This window comes from Asparagus officinalis, chromosome 5 (assembly GCF_001876935.1).
Source record: "Asparagus officinalis chromosome 5, Aspof.V1, whole genome shotgun sequence".
Taxonomy (NCBI): domain Eukaryota; kingdom Viridiplantae; phylum Streptophyta; class Magnoliopsida; order Asparagales; family Asparagaceae; genus Asparagus; species Asparagus officinalis.
The window spans coordinates 15,332,405-15,349,390 of NC_033798.1; the positions used below are offsets into that span (position 1 = coordinate 15,332,405).

Here is a 16,986-nt window from a genome sequence, read left to right on the forward strand (position 1 = left end):
TTACATACATCCAAGAACTCTCCTCCTCCTCCTTTGGCTTCGTCGTCCTCCATACCGCCCTTCGACGAGTTCGTGATCCGGTTGCGTTTGTGGTTGTGACGGTCCAGCTCCATCGTCGACACGTTGGGAAGGTCCAGCTTCATCGTCATTTCTGCGTCGTCCTCGACTTTGTCGCTGTTGTCGTGTATATACGAATGGCGTTACCTCCCGTCCATCATGACGATCTTCGTGAGTTCGGTGTAAGGCTTGTTGAAGCCTCTGCATTATAGCCTGATATATTGATACATGTTCATGTGCTTCGGGATTTCTATCTGCTGCGATAGATAGTTCAAAAACAAAATTTCATATTAAATTTGATATTACAGAATGTAAATTTGAGATTTAATTTTATCGTACCTGCTCGAGCCAATTCCAAGCCACGATTTGCAAGAGTTTGAACTTCATCTATTGCTGATACCTGCAAATTTTTCAACACATAAAGTACCAATAAAAATGGACTTAAATCAAAATATGAAAATACTTACTAATTCTCTCTCATCTATACCCCGGGGCACATATCCTCTTTGCGACTCAACCGGTATTGTGGTCGAATGAAGTATCCATCTTCGGGTTATGCCCCAATACCAAGTGTAGTAATCTGATTCCCGAGGAGTTGGTTCAATTTGGTTGACAATACAAAAATGCCTATCATTCCATTTGTGTATAAAAGCTTGATGCACGATCATCCAGTTTATTTGTTGGCCTCCTTTCTTTGCCTTCCTCTCTATCTTTTCAACAAACTGCGGAACATGTTGTGCAAGACCATATTGTCGAAGCACGCGGTCCGGTACATGCATTTCTACTATCTCCAAACATATAAGAGGAACTCTAGCTCTCCATACAACTTGGTATTCTGTGCATATTGGGGGTAGCTGAGGTAGAAATTGGGTGTAGGGCTCCCATTCCATCTACAATAATTTATTGCAGTTGCATATCAGAATTGGGTTTTCAGTATGTAGAAGAAAAAACGCATGTTTTTCGGTGAGAATTACCTGAAAAATCTTCATACGGTCAAGCTCATTCCGGTAGAAATCCAATTGTCTAGCCGGGGTCTCGTCATAGCATTTTTCGACATTCCATCTACAAAAAAATATTTATCATACATTTAGTACCACAATGATAACTACAATTATATTCGCTACACTAAAAATACAATACCTGCATCCCAGTGGAATTTGTCCATCTAATTGTAAATGCGTGCATAGTCTTGGCTTCAAATGAAGTCTCTCCCATGCCCATACTTGCAATAAGCTTAGACACCCTTTAAGCTCACTGTTTTGCATAAGTGCCACTTTTGACATCTCTCTATATAAATACGCCAAAACAGCACTACCCCACGATTTTGTACCACATACGTCCAAGTCCTCGAGGAGTGGTAACCACCTAGCATATTCACAATATTCCAATTTATTAAAATAAGCTAATTCAATGAAATACAGATTCATATTATAAATACACATACCTCGCATGCACTTTATCTTTACTTGAATCTGGAAATAATATAGTACCAATCATGTGCATAATGTATGCACGTGCATGTTGGTCAACCAAAATTTGTGGGGCATCAACAGGCAACGGTACTGAGAAGGTCTCTCTCAACCACTTCAACTTAATAGTTCCTCTAGGCATAGTCTCTGGAGCTACACCTAACAACTCCTCACATCTTCGAGGCCATACATCACTATCAGTGCCGGTAATGCACGGACCATCTATACGGAGACCGAGTATCACGGATACATCTTGTAGAGTAATGGTAGCCTCACCCATTCGGAAGTGGAAAGTATTGGTCTCAGGTCTCCATCTATCCATCAACGCAATCAGTAGGGGCCAATCGAGCTTTATCCAACGAAGCTTTGAACAAGTCAAGAAGCCGGCCCGTCCCACAGCTGCTATGATACGCTCATCCTCTAACCGCCAACGGCTATGGCTGAGGCTATGATCAACCATAACGATACTCGGACCTCTCTGTATAGACAATGATAGTATAAGAATGCAATATTATGTAAATGCAAATATTACAATTATAAAGTAACTGAATTACCTCTGTACAGGATATAATATGTGAACGATGCTGAGCCTGGTCATATAAGACCTCATCACTAACCGGCCCAGGATCCATGGTGTACAAACCTGCACATATAATTATACACATGTTAATAATCAATCATATAGTAATTCAGTTTCTTTATTAAAGTATATAAAAATAAAAAAATGATATAAATTACCAATTAGTTGCTATCTATTGTGTCTAGATGGACAACGAGGTCGAGTATGTCCCGGTTGTTTGCAAAGACTACATTTTTTGTGCTTGACCACTCCTTCTCGCCCTTGATCCATGGTTCCCCTAATTCGCACAGATCGTGGTCGACCTGCTTGTCTCCGGTACTGAGGTGGAACTATATGTGGTCCATTATATTCAGGCCAATACCGACTATCATCAGGTGGATGAAAACTCTCACTATATGTCTTTTGATAGTGAGCTGTTGAATACCAAGGCGAGCAATACCGATTTCTGGGAATTCTAGCACCTCCCGGCTGATTAGAAGAAGCCGCAAGCACATGTGCACAGGGTATTTTTTGGAGTTGTGGTATGTTACATGTGCAAGTGCAATCAACATCAAATAGTTTAACGGTGTAGATACCGTCACAATCTTGTACCTGCCATTCGTTGTCGTTGAATACAGTAATTTGACATGATCTTGCTGCCTCAATTCTTCTATGCAAAATGGACTCATTTTTTGGTGTGTAACGTGTTGTCCAGTCTATGCCATCACCACGCCTTTTGTTGAAGTATGCGTTTAGTCTATAGAATGTTCTCGCAACCAAAGATTGTATTGGCATAGCTCGTGCTCCTTTAAGAACGCCGTTAAAGCTCTCGGAGCAATTAGTCGTCATCATGCAAAACCGCACACCCTCATCCTTACATAATGCCCACCGATGCTCGAATTGAGGCTTCAAGTTATTTTCAATCCAATTATGTGCATCTAATGACAAAGACTTGATTTTCTCCCTGCAATGTTCATACACTAATGTGTCGGTCGCACACCCGGCTTGCCACAAAAGATTTTGCAAATTAATCTCACCGTGTTTTTTCTTGAAATTATCTCTTATATGCCTTAAACAATATCGATGGTGATGTGGTGCACTAAAACCCTCATGTAACGCCCTTATAATTCCTTTCATCCTATCCGAAATAAAGGTAATTATTCTTGGCGCACGGACACTTGGAATCCACTTGTATATAAGTTCAAAAAACCACTTCCAACTAGACGTATCCTCCACCTCCACGACTGCAAATGCTAGAGGAAATAACCCGCCATTTGCATCTACACCGGTCGCTACAAGAAGCACGCCTTTGTACTTTCCATATAAATGTGTACCATCAATGCTCAATAGCGGACGACAAAAAGTGAAGCCCTTAATAGCAGGACCAAATGCCCAAAACACGCGAGTGAACCTCTCCATACCCGGTGCAATCTCTTCGGATAATATTTCGTATTCAGTACCCGGATTATTTCGTTTGATAGCTTCAAGATACTGTGGAAGTAATTCATATGATTTTTCCCAATCTCCAAAAATTTTAGACAACGCTTTCCTCCTTGCATCATATGCCTTATATTTAGATATCTTAATCCCCCGCATGTCATATACCCTCTGAAATATCTGACCTGCATTCAGATCAAGTTCAGCTCTAACTTCAGGCATAATTAGCTTACATATATAAGAAGAAGATGCAGAATAATCATCGACATCCACCGACGGGTTGCAACATGTGTGAAGTCCGCAATATCTACATATTACAAATTGCCCATTTGATGATTTTCTCACAGCGGCATTTAGCAACCAAGGACATTTTTTATTTCTCTCATCTTGCTCATTTGCGTTCTCTACTTCATTCTTATCGTTAAAGAAGCATTTCACATTGTAGTTTGTTGCATTAGTTTTTACCGGCTTGAATTTGACCCGATTCTTGATGGACCATTCTCGGATTGCAAAGATCAGTGCCTCCTTGCTCTCGAATAGATCCCCTTTTTTAAAAGTGAAGTCCTCAGGTCGTTGTAAATTTGGCCCAACATCAACAAATCCAGCTTGAGAAGTATTTATCCAATCCTCATTATGAAACTCGTCGGGCAACGGATCTTCAGCTTCCACATAATCATTGTTAACGTTAAATTGCTCCATCCAACGGGCGTCATCATCGATTCCAGCTGCCACATGCATGCTATCAATTTGCACGCCATCTTCTTCAAAATGATCTGAATCATCATCTGCTTCATCTTCTATAATTGCTCCGACTGGTGGGTAACCCGTAACATGACCTGAAGCGTCGTTAAATATATTAGTTGACGTCCCACCGATAGAATACTCACTTAAACGTTGTGGTTGAGACCATGGCTCTTGACTTGGAGATGTCATAAAACCAATCGACTCGTTGTCTAAGTCAAGCATCCGAGAAAACTCTCCTTGAGGTCGTGAAACTTGGGCAAATTCCTGAATCGGATACTTCTCAATAAACAACTCAATTGACGCTTGCTTCTCGACTAATTGTTTCATGTCATTCAATTCCTCATCTTCGGTAATCTCCACGGCAATAGTTCTACTCTCATTTATCGGACAGTTGAAGAACACCCTAATTGTATATTCTTCTTTCTTAATTTTAGTAACTCTGTGTATTTCCCTAGTCATTCCATCAAAATTACACGACTTAGATAGCATGAACATTTTCCGAGAACCTCCATCATACACCGGCAAATTATTCACTCCGACGCCGAGGCTCCCATTAAAGAAACAAATAATGGATATGGAGTTCGTCATCGAAACTGAAAATACACAGTCCATCATATGCAAATAATCTATTAATATCTGAATAAATTCCAAATAATGGCTAAACCCCTAATTATTATTCATCATATGTAAATAATTGCTAAACCCTAACTCCCAAATCACATTATTCATCCTATTGTACAAAATAAAATCTAATCCTACCCAATTCTAGCAAAATTAACAGCCAAAACATTATTCCCCCAATTCTAGCAAAATTTGATGAATATCCCTCTAAAAAATAATTGCTAAACCCTCTCATATGTAAATTAACAGCAAAATTAAAAAGAAAAACACACCTGAGCGGCGACTGCAAATGGCGGGGGTCGATAGTGTCGGCGGCGCGACGAGGTCGGAGGGCTAGGGGTAGGCGGCGACTGCAAAGGCGGCGTGGTCGGCGGCGGGGGTCGACGAGATTAGGTTAGGGTTTTTTTTTTCGGGGAAGAGTGGTCACGAGAAGAGAACGACAGAAAGAAAGAACGAAAGAAATGGGCCAGGCGCTGGCGTGGTCGGCGGCGTGGTCGGCGGCGGGGGTCGACGAGATTAGGTTAGGGTTTTTTTTTTCGGGGAAGAGTGGTCACGAGAAGAGAACGACAGAAAGAAAGAACGAAAGAAATGGGCCAGGCGCTGCTTAAAGACCAAGTGCACGGGACTAGCAGTCCCGTGCACTTCGTAAATGACGCTTCGCTGCAAAACCGACCCTTTTCTTCTGAAAAGGGTCGGTTTTGCTAATATTTTCCAGTTTAGGTCGATTTTGCCTATTAAAATTGAAAATTGGGCTGTTTTCAAAATTTCTCCTATTTTGTTTGTTTGAAGCTCAAATTGTAGCATTACCAAATGCCAAAAAAATATAATATGATGAATATGCTATCTTGCTGAGGTTACCTCCCAAAAAAAGATAAAATTAAGATTTGTCAAATCCTCTCCAATTGAGAGGTAAGCACACCAATTTATGGGATTTGTCAAAATTCTCTCAAATTGAGAGGATTTGGCAAATTCTAAAAATTGAACATTTTTTACACATTTAGAATTTAATATTCTAAAAATTTTCTTAAAACAAACACCATACAAAGAATCCTAAAATACAAAAAAAACTAATTTTTTGATCTCAAAACACTTGTAGCATATATAGGATTTCGTTAGTGGCAATTTCGTCTTAAGACAAAGAGGAGAGCCCACCGACGGGGCACTCGGAGCATCGGACAGTGGCAATTACGTAATAATATTCATGTACAGTGGCAACTTCATGTTAGGATGCTTTCTATAACTACTCGTACTGCCCACTCTCCACTGTGGCCTCTTAATATTATTTTAGCTAAAATTCAATTTTTCTGCAGGGCTCGATATTTTATTCCTGCAGAACAGCCGAAGGGGGCGCGGATTTTGAACTCAGCTAGGGTTTGCTCCGATGAGATCTGGTAAATTATCGAAATCTAGGGTTTTATAGATCTCCATGTCTCTCTATTTTCGGCTTTATTGGTCGATTTCGAAAGGAGTGATTGTCATCTTCCTTTTTTTTTTCCTGTACGAGATTTGTTCTAGAATCATCGGTTTAGGTTTGAATCGGACAATGTATGTTCAATTTTGAAGCATTTTAAGATTTGGAGTGGTGTTTTTTTTTTAATTTGAAGTTTTTAGACTCAGTAACTGTTAGTTTTTATTTAGGTTTTGTCTTTGTGGTTTTACTTAGGTCGAAAGACGAGTCGATTTTAGTCCTGGACTCGAGATCGACAAGAGATTCTATTTTGGAAATGGAAAGATTTGATCTTGCTATGTAATAAATACTTGAATCTAGTTTGCTTTCGAGGCGAAAGTAAAGCTATTTTGATGATTTGAGCTAATTTCAATGTTATTTGATTTGTTGATGTATAGGATGGTTTTTTTTTTGTATAACAGTCAATTTCTGAGTCTATAATTAAGATTTCCCTCAAATTAACCCTTTTCTTTGAATTGTGGGTTTTATAGCAGCATGTTAATGTTTTTACCTGAACTATCAACACATTTTAGACAATGACAACATCCTTGTGATGGCTCTGCAATTTAAGCAACTTCTGGGTGAATTTCTCACATGCTTTTTAGGTCATCGAGCAAATGATCGAGTCTTGAAAAATCTGAGGCATTTGAGATCTGCAATAGAATCATATGTTATTGTTCATTTTGCGTTTATTTAATAAGTTTGCAATCTATGACTTTTCCTTGCAGACCTATTGAGGTCGTGAGTTGAGAGGTTTGCTAGAGAGATTCAGATATATGGTAACTGGCAGTTTGTTAAGTGGGAGCTTGGAGGATTGCTGAGTGATCAGTTCCTTGGGCGTACAAAAAAAAATGGAGAGCGGAACAGATGAAAATATAATGCTAGATTATGCAATTTTCCATACATCACCTGCCAGTAGCAGGTAAATTATTGGCTGAATACCTTATATTGTGATTATTTTAGCTCTTTCTGTCCCTTTCATAGACTAACATATGACATACCTCAATTGGGTGATTTATTTTCCCCCTGTTTTCGTTTATTTTTGTTGCAGTTACGAAGCACTTGCTTGTATCAATGGCAAAATGGAGAAGGTTGCTACTGGTCCTTTGGATCAGCTGGGATTGCATTTGTCAGAAGCAAAAAGATGCCAGACCAATCAATCAGTTACCAGCTTCAAATTGCAATTGGTCGAAAGCCAGAAGGGTTTCTCATGGTTCACCAAAGTCACTTTAGCTAGGTATATAAGATGACCGATGCTTTCTTTAGTTTGCCTATTTTAGAAACATGATAAGTGATTCTTTTTTATTCAGATTCTTGCATATTGTCAACACACCTGATGCATTAAAAGCTGCCAGTGCAATTGAGGATGAGATATCTCAGTTGGAGGAAACTAAGAAGTTTCACATCTCTCTATACACTAAGGTAGTGTACTAAGTCTTGTGAGTGGTTTTCTTTTCCAATTAGTAATTGAATCTAAGCTATATATATATATCTTCAGGATCATGATCGATCTGCAGATGGGACGACAGGTAGATTTATTTTGGAACATTTGATTGTTGGACGTGGTAAACAATACTACTTCTATGATATGTTCCTTTATTTCAATATAAAAATAATTTAATAAACCAAGCACATTATTTCAAATGATGTCTTCTTATTCCTGTTATTTCTATCTTTTCCTTGAAAGTTTCCTGAGTGAGTTGTCCCTCTTTTGTTTTTTTTGAGCATATTATTATGATTGTAGTTGGATTTTGGAACTGTAATCCTTAGCCTTTCCGATAGCGTAAAGCTTGTTATGTTTGTTGCCTGGATTTAATGTGTACATTGACTGAGAATCCTGCTCTCTAAATTGTGACTTTGGTCCTGTATCTTCTTGCTCGTACTGTTTTCAAGCAATGCTTGTTGATTTTATTTCCTTGAAGAACTCATGAATTACCAGTTTTGTCTCTCTCTGACAGATAATAGCTGCTTGAAGGAGGCTGGTCGAAATCAGAAAGTAACTTCCTAATATCTTTCTTCTATCCATGTTGCTTTGAGAATTCTTTTTTTCAAATTGTGATGCATGGTTTATTAATAGATTGCTTCTAAACTCATCTGCAGGTAAAAGTCGAGACAGCATCATCAGATGCTACAAAGTAAGCATTTTCTTTCTTAATTAACTAGTTATTTCCTTTCTTCCACTGGTTATTGGCAATTCATCTGTGCAATCAATTCTGCCAGGAATGAACTGTTGAGAGCACTGGATTTAAGACTAACAGTATTAGAAGAAGAACTGTCTTCCTCATTTAACCGAGCTGCAGGTGCCACTTGCTACAGGCAGCAAATTTATGATATATCAGCCTTTACTGAGCATTTTGGAGCAATAGATTTAAGGTACATATATTACATTGCGATCACAATTATATGGGACGCCCAAGATTTATGATTTATAACTAAACATCACCCCTTATCTCTTATATTTGAATGCCTAATCTTCCTATAATACTCAACAAATAAGTTGTGGCGTCCAGCTGATTCCCTAGCAAAAAAATTTCTCTGTAAAACATATTGGAGTATTACTGAATATTTTAAAATACCATTGTTCCTTGAACTACGAAATCCTTCTTTCATCTTCAGTATTGCCTAGTTTCTCTCATTGAAGATGAAATTCTTCAGCTTATAATTTCTGATTGTTTTCTCTAGGAATTTCTTGCTGAAGCTTTTAGCACGGCTACCGCCTGATCCCTCGGTTGTACAGCCCGTATCCCCACAGGATATAAGAAATAATAGTGGTAACTCAACACAAGATGTCTCACTCCAAGCTCGAGAAACTGTAGCAGAACTTGTGAAAAATGTTGTTTCTCCGGCAAAAGTTGCACAAGCTGAGCGCCAGAGCTCATCAGGAAGTGAGGACTCATCTGATTCGAGTGGTGAAGATCAGTCACGCAATGAGAGAAGCAGGTCAATTGTGCGATCTGCAACTCCTAGAAGATATGCTTCTCCAATGCGACGCGTTCAAATAGGGAGATCTGGATCTCGAAGGTCTGCCTCGATTGCCATTAAGAGCCTTATTCCAGCCAGGGAAAGAACTACATCCATCAGGGATAACAGTGAAAGTAACAGTGAAGATGAAGAGCTTGGTCAGCCAGCAAAGAGACCTGAGAATCCTGTGAGAAGGATGAGTGTTCAAGATGCTATTAGTCTCTTTGAAAGCAAACAAAAAGATCAATTAGATATCCAGCAAAGGAGAGCTTCAGGGCAAGTCTCAGCTAGTATCACTGCTAAGTCTGTCTTGAGAAGATGGAGTTCAGGCATGAGTGAATCTGTTGCTCATAATTCACATTCAGTTGACTCTAATGCTGCTCCTCAGGAAACAAGAGAAGAGAATAAAACAGAAGTGGATAACGCTATCGAGTCTACAAATACAGAGGAAAGCCCTCAGGTCGCTCAGTCTTCCGAAGTGGATAACACTATGTTGTCTCCAGTGGAAAGTCCTGCCGAACCTGTTATACTCAGGGTCGAGGAAGTGAATGACCGAGCAGCAACTTCTGCTGAATGGAGTCGACAGAAGGAAGCAGAACTGAACCAAATGTTGATGAAGATGATGCAGAGTAAGCCTGGAAAATATAGAGGAAGTAATGGCATTAATAGCGTACAAAAGGACATGCCCAGTGAGCAAAAGGGGGGTTTCTACAGTCAGTATAGGGAGAAAAGGGATGAGAAGCTTCGGGTTGAGCGAGGTGGAAAGAAGGCAGCGAAGGACACACATCTTAAAGGGACGAAAGACAATCTGGAGCATAGCAAAGCAGCAGTGTCCTCAAAATCGGCAACTGCTATTGGAAAACGAGATTCACCTAATAATTCTCAAAGACCCCGGAGAAATTCATCTCCTCCAGTATTGCCAAAGAAGGAAGTTCCAAAGCAAGCTAGTACAAAGAAGGCTTCACCAAGAACACCCCTACCTGCTACACGGAGCTCATGGTCAGCAGGATCATTGCCCAGGACAAGTGGAATACCATCACCTAGAACTCCGGGGACCGTTTCAACAACTAGCACAACTAATCACCGAAAGCCCCTGTCAACACCTTCAGCAACTCAACCAAGCCCTAGGACCGAAAGGCTTCAGCAGACCAAAGTCAAGAAGGGGACTCCACCTGATGTCAAGCCAAGCTCAAAGGGTCAAGAAGAAAAGAAGCAGAGGTCAGTGACTAAGAGCACCAAAAGTGTGAAGGCCAAAGTCCCAGCAACACCTGGAGATGATTTATCAGTTAAACCTAGCTTCTATAACAAGGGCACAAAGAAGAGCAGTGTTGTTCCGTTAGAGTCAAAACCCTTCCTCAAGAAAGGTACTGGGACTGGTCCCAGGGGTAGCTCCATGACAGCAAAACCTAAGGCTTCTCAGCATGATGATTTTTTAACAAACAGTGAAAACCTTATCCAAACTGAGGAAAGCGAGTCCAGTGCTATAACAACTGAGCCAACTCCCAAGTTACTAGAGGTTGATGTTGTTCAGGCCGAAACTGGCAATGCAAATATTGAAATTTCACTGGATAATGATCTTAATTGTAATCAGATGGGCAATCGAGGTAAGGGTATAGATGAACTGGAAAGTGGCTTCAAAGACGCGGTTGAACTTCCTGTTCCGGAGATTCAAGTAGAAACCGTTGATATCTCATCAGCTGCATGGGTGGAAGAGGATCATGAGCAAATTTCTGCTTCATGTGAATATGTTCTGCCTGAGAATTCAATCTCTCCTGAACTTGCATCAGCAGCTGCACTATCGAGCCCAAAGGTTCGGCATTCACTATCACAAATGATGCAGGCAGACAACAATGAACCAGATATCATCGAGTGGGGAAATGCTGAGAACCCTCCTGCTTTGGTTTATCAAAAAGATGCCCCTAAGGGGTTCAAAAGGCTCTTGAAGTTTGCTCGAAAAAGCAAGGGAGAGGCTAATGTGACTGGTTGGGCTAGCCCATCAGTATTCTCTGAAGGAGAGGATGATGCAGAAGAGTCCAAAGCTGCAAGTAAGAGGAGCTCAGATGTGACATTGAGAAAAGCTGCCCTTCAGGCCAAGGGCTATGAGCCACCTAAATCCATGTTCAGCGGAAGCGTGGATGGTGCAAATTCTAGCAATAGGTCCATGGACTTCCAGGGGATGAGTGAACTTGTTCCAGGTATGCTACAGTTTAATCATTAAACAAGGGCTTGAATAGGATTATAGATTTTAAGTTGCTCTAGCATACAATTTTCTACTTTCAGCGCCAGTGGTATTCAAGATTTGATGTCTCGTACAAGTCACATCATTTGAATTGTGTGCATTGAATTTTTTTGTTTGGTTGGTTCATGTTTGAAAAGCGCCTGAGTTTGGGTCAGTATTGGCTTCTATCATGGTTTTTGCTATAGTTCATCCTTGAATGTATATGCAAGCGAGCACTTTTAAACTACCCACCAGATTTCTTACCAGAGATTATCTATAGTAGTAACTATGTAGATAATGACCGATTAGTTCCCTTCGGGGGCCTAAACGCATATAATCCTTGTTTACCTTAGAAACAAAAATAGTCCCCCAAAGTCAAAATAGGCGCACAAAGCTCTTAATAGTTAAAGATTTTTGAAATATAAATGGACTATTTTGCCTTCTACACAAGAAACTTATCTTATTGTTCTTTGAAGTTTGAACCTCATTGCCAAGTACATTGATCAATGAGCAACGTCTATGATGTCATTGAGGATTTCACTCTCTATTATCCTGGGAAAAAGATTATACATGTGGATTTTAGGCAGAAGTATGTGGGTGGGTGCAGTGTTTTAAATATCGGCCGACATGTCGGACATGTCGGCCGATATAGCGGATTGAGGGGTCCAACGACACAAATCGGGGAAAAACAAGTCGCATATCGTTTTTTACCGACATATCGGCCATATCGGCGAAAAATCGGCCATATCGGCCGATTTTCTTGTTTGGAAAATCGGCCATATCGGCCGATTTTCCTGTTTTTTCTTTTTTTCTTCTTCACACGTGAATGTTTGGTTTGTGGACTATTTTGATTAATAATAGGCTAATGATTACTTGATGTTTGATCACTTGATTAATAATAGGCTAACTGATTAATAATAGGCTAATGATTATTGATTAATAAGGAGAGATTTATTTTATTTTAAATGTGCATATGAATGTTGAAATGTGCAGAGTCATGAAGTTATGAATTTAGGAATGCTTAGATAGTTAGATTACATTTAGGGCATGATATTATACATATGTGGATCACCCGATATGGCAATCCGATATTTAGTCCATGTCCCCCGATATATCCCCGATTTCCGCTATCCGACATGGATTTCAGCCGTCCGACATGAACCCGACATCCGATATTTAAAACCTTGGGTGGGTGTGGAAACTCATGAGGTTAAGACTGATTATCATTGGTAGGGTTTTGATAACAATTGCTAACAATGATTAACAAAGAGAGAGAGAGAGAGAGCAGCGAGGGAAAAGAGAGTTTATAGGGGTACATAGGGCCCCACTCACCCTTACCTATCTCTCTCTCTTCGCTAACCATTTCCCTTAGGACAATGGTTAACAAAACCCTAACACCTCGTTTGGTACACGGGAATGGGTGGGAATGGAATGCAATTTTAACTTTTCATTTATGCTTACCAAACATGATGTGTTTTTTGATGCTAGAAATATCATTCCCATTTCTCATCAATTCTCACTTAATGTGGGAATTGTTATTCCCAATAAGTTATCAGTGAATTGATATTCCCACTTAAGTGAGAATGAAAATAATAAAATAAATTTTGGATATACACCCTTTTTAAAGACATTCCCACTTAGTTCTTTAATTGCACCCAAACATGAGAATAGGAACGAACATTCCATTCCCGCATCAATTCCATTATGTTCCTACCTTCATTCCATTCTCACTTGACTTTATTCCCGCGTACCAACTGAGACGTAAGAGTTAGCGGGGAGAATATAGGGATCCACTCACACACACCTCACTCTTTCTCTCTCTTCGTTAACCATTGCCCTTTAGACAATGGTTAGCAAAACCGTCATTTTTAGTGTTTGCAAATAATTGCTCTTAGAGTAATGGTTAAGGAAGAGGGAGAAAGAGAGAAGCGAGAGAAAAGAGAGTTGGGGAACATAAGATTTGTGAGCTAACAAGGGAAGCTATGGTGGCCAACATGGTAAGTAAGCCTAGCATAGTGATAATATATAATTTATATACAATCTGAGCCCTGATATTGGTTAGCCAACACTGTTTGGGAGTTTAGTAGTGAAGAGGAGGGGAAAAGAAATAAGGAGAAAATAGGGTAGATGAAGTGAAAGAAAGGGAGAGGAAACATAATATCATGTTTGAGAGTTCAGTAAAGGGAATGGAGGGTAAATGAGGTGAAATTTGTCACCTCCTTTCCCCTCCATTCTCTTTAAGGGTTGTTTGGATTTGCCCCTAGTGAAGAGAAGTGAATATATGATAAATTAAGGGAAGTCCAGGTAACATACAAAACTTGTTTAGGATTTTGGAAAGGAGAACCGAGAGGTTCTTTTTTCACCACGTTTGGGAAGTTTAATCAAGTGAAGGAAGGGAAGAAAATATATGCAAATTTACATAAATAACCTCCCCCCGGCAGGGGCGGATCCAGGATTTTAGTTCTGGGGGGCCGCGTATAAAAGATAGATAAAAATTTTTCTTGATGTAATTTTATTCACAAGAGATTTACCACAACCCAAATAAAACGAGTAGAATAGCCAACATCAATATCTCCAAAATATTTCAAAAGAGAAAGACAAATATTATATAGAAAATAGTCAAATAAGCATCATCTATTTTTTTATAACTAAAATTTCTCTAACTAAAAGGAATTCGACGATCCTTAAAATTTTCAAAGTCTTCAATGATAGCATCAATGCTCAGACTTTTAATACAAAATCGAACGAAGTTATTTCATCATAAACAGATGTTGCTGCTCATGGTAATGTATTTACTATTAATATACCTCTCCATAAATTTCCAATTTCAATGAAACCCCATTTATTAATCTTGTTGCTGCTCATGGTAATGTATTTACTATTAATATATACATAAAACCCCTCAAATAATTAATATTCACAAACTAATTTGTTTTCCAAATTAGGAATAGAGCACCCTAATTCCCCCCCTCCCCCCCAAAAAAATTGAGGAGGCTTGAGGAATAGAGCACCCTAATTTTTTTTCCCAAATTTTGGGGGGGCCGTGGCCCCCTGGACTGTATGTATATCCTCCCTTGCCCCCCGGGGGGGGGGGTTGCAAAATCTTAGATTTCCTCACTTTAGTTACCTTACCTTCCTCCCATTATCTATCACAAATGAGTTTCCAAACAAGTTTAATGAGTCCTCTACCTTCCCCAACCTCCCATTAACTCCATTAAACAAAGAATTCCTAAATGGGGTGAACTTTTTCTCTTCCCTTCCCATCTTCTCCAATCACCCACATCCAAACAAGGTGTAAGAGTTAGTGGGCAACATAGGGCCCTACTCACTACACATCTCTTTCTCTCTCTTTGTTAATCATTGCTCTTAGGACAATGGTTAGGTAACATGACATTTGTTAGGGTTTTGATAACCATTGCCCTAAGAGCAGCAGATAAAGAGGGGAACATAAGATTTTTGAGTTAACAAGGGTAGCTACGGTTTTCCACATGGTAAATAAGCCATGCACAGTGAATAAAACATAATCTGAGCCCTGATATTTTGATGATTTTACTCACTACACATCTCTTTCTCTCTCTTTGTTAATCATTGCTCTTAGGACAATGGTTAGGTAACATGATATTTGTTAGGGTTTTGATAACCATTGCCCTAAGAGCAGCAGTTAAAGAGGGGAACATAAGATTTTTGAGTTAACAAGGGTAGCTACGGTTTTCCACATGGTAAATAAGCCATGCACAGTGAATAAAACATAATCTGAGCCCTGATATTTTGATGATTTTAGTCTTGTATGTGTCTTTATTTAGGGTTAATTGCATGTACATTCCCTTGTAACCACTTAATAAGTTATAACCCTTAAACTATTTTATTAGCATTTGCGTCTAGAGACGGTATTTCCCTGTTAGACTGCGTGTCATATTTGAATCACATGTACTTTTCTAGAATTGATTTAGAGGTCAGTTTAGTTTTTTCCAATAAACTGAGATCAAATGTAATTTATTTTCACATGATTTCCACATAGACACTTCTATATTACAAAAAGTGTATCAGGTAAGCAACAATTTTACTTAAAAGGAGTTGTTTAAGCTTTTGCTATAAAAAGGGATTGTATATCATACATGAATCATAATCTCTAATTATGTGATCTACCAAACTCCAAAAACTGTCATTCATTTGTCTGCAATATTGCCAACGTGCTTGCATTGATGAATGTTTCTCCTCAGGTCAATCAAATGGGCGTACTGCTACAATTTTGGACAGATTGCGAGAAGGGCAGAATTCAGGATCAACTGCTTCAACCAAAGGTAAATACCCAATCTTTCAAACATGAAAATATCCATGCTCAATTGCCTAGCAACAAGCCTTGAAACAGTTATCTTGAATTATGAATTTAATTTTCCATGCATCTTCATTATTTTACAAACTCTTCCAGCGACACGGTCATTCTTCTCTCTCTCAACATTTAGGAGCAGCAAATCGAGCGAGACAAAGCTTCGATAGCATGCAATACAACTCCAAATCATGGTGCAAATTGGTGAACAATCACTGGCAGAATGTACTGTGAGAAATTAGCTCCTCTTTTGCTTCCTTCTTCTGGATTGCATTTGCGACCTGTGTTTTCTTGTTTTCTCAGTAATTTTCTATACATGTAATATTATGAGAGGCATCGGTGTTACCTTGAGAATGTTGATTTTGTTACTACTGAGGGGTTGAGAAAAGAGGGCTTTGTGCTTAGTGTAATTATTATCTGCTGTAGTTGAGTTGGCGCTTGTTATGGTTTTTTTTTCTGTTTTTTTCCTTTTTTTTTTCCGGTTGTAATAGCTGATTGTTTGTGGTGTTAACAAAACCTAATCAAATTTAATTTTCATTAGAAAATTTGTCTTATTTAACTATTGTGAACTGTTAACCATCACATTGAACTGCTTTGAAACACTGCATGGGTTGCGAAGCGAGGGGAATTCTCTGGTGATGCCTATTTACAATGCAGTTGTTGGCTCCAATCTGATTGTTTTGGTTGTCTAGTGCAATTTGTTCTTTTCCTTTTGTCACGAGTTTTCAGTTTTAAAGAAAAAACATGGACAAATATCTCTATCAAAATTTCGATAAAATTTGTGGGTATAGATGAAACAACAAAAGGTGATGAAGGTTAAGGCATGTTTGGTATTGGATTTTATCATAAGTTGTTTACATAAGCAGAAGTAAACTTATATAAATCGTTAAAATAGTTGTTTGGTATTTATACATTATAAGATGTTTCCAAAATCAGTAATGTGCTTGGTAAAATTATGCGTAAACATCATTATAAGTGAAAACCACTAAAATAGACTAATTTTAGCTATCAAAATAGGTAGGATAATTTAGGACTGATAAGATAATAATGCCAAAAGTTAAAGGGCATATATAGTGAAAATTATAAAAAAACGTAAGCTGTTTTTAAAAGCCTCCTTAGTTTTTTTTGCTAGGATAGAAATCAAAA

The 16,986-nt window shown here is 38.9% G+C and overlaps 2 protein-coding genes across 4 annotated transcripts; one reads left to right on the forward strand and one right to left on the reverse strand.

The window, feature by feature from the left end:
- LOC109841556 (serine/threonine-protein phosphatase 7 long form homolog) lies at window positions 1–3,149 on the reverse strand. Its single transcript, XM_020410518.1, has 8 exons — window positions 2,265–3,149; window positions 2,081–2,169; window positions 1,502–2,004; window positions 1,198–1,422; window positions 1,032–1,119; window positions 525–947; window positions 397–457; window positions 1–314 (listed from the first exon to the last, which is right to left on the reverse strand). The coding sequence occupies exons 2-8, from the start codon at window positions 2,156–2,158 to the stop codon at window positions 1–3; spliced, it is 1,692 nt and encodes a 563-aa protein (XP_020266107.1). The 5' UTR covers window positions 2,159–2,169; window positions 2,265–3,149.
- Window positions 6,152–16,385, forward strand: LOC109843231 (serine/arginine repetitive matrix protein 1-like). 3 transcript variants are annotated; one of them, XM_020412164.1, is made up of 11 exons: window positions 6,152–6,278; window positions 7,063–7,256; window positions 7,386–7,571; window positions 7,645–7,756; window positions 7,833–7,899; window positions 8,293–8,330; window positions 8,435–8,469; window positions 8,555–8,707; window positions 9,017–11,490; window positions 15,734–15,814; window positions 15,943–16,385. In XM_020412164.1, exons 2-11 carry the CDS (start codon window positions 7,186–7,188, stop codon window positions 16,008–16,010), a joined length of 3,285 nt encoding a protein of 1,094 aa, XP_020267753.1. In that variant the 5' UTR covers window positions 6,152–6,278; window positions 7,063–7,185; the 3' UTR covers window positions 16,011–16,385. The 3 variants fall into 3 exon arrangements, with proteins under 3 accessions (XP_020267753.1, XP_020267751.1, XP_020267754.1); XM_020412162.1 differs by having other exon boundaries at window positions 15,977–16,385; XM_020412165.1 differs by having other exon boundaries at window positions 7,833–7,863; window positions 15,977–16,385.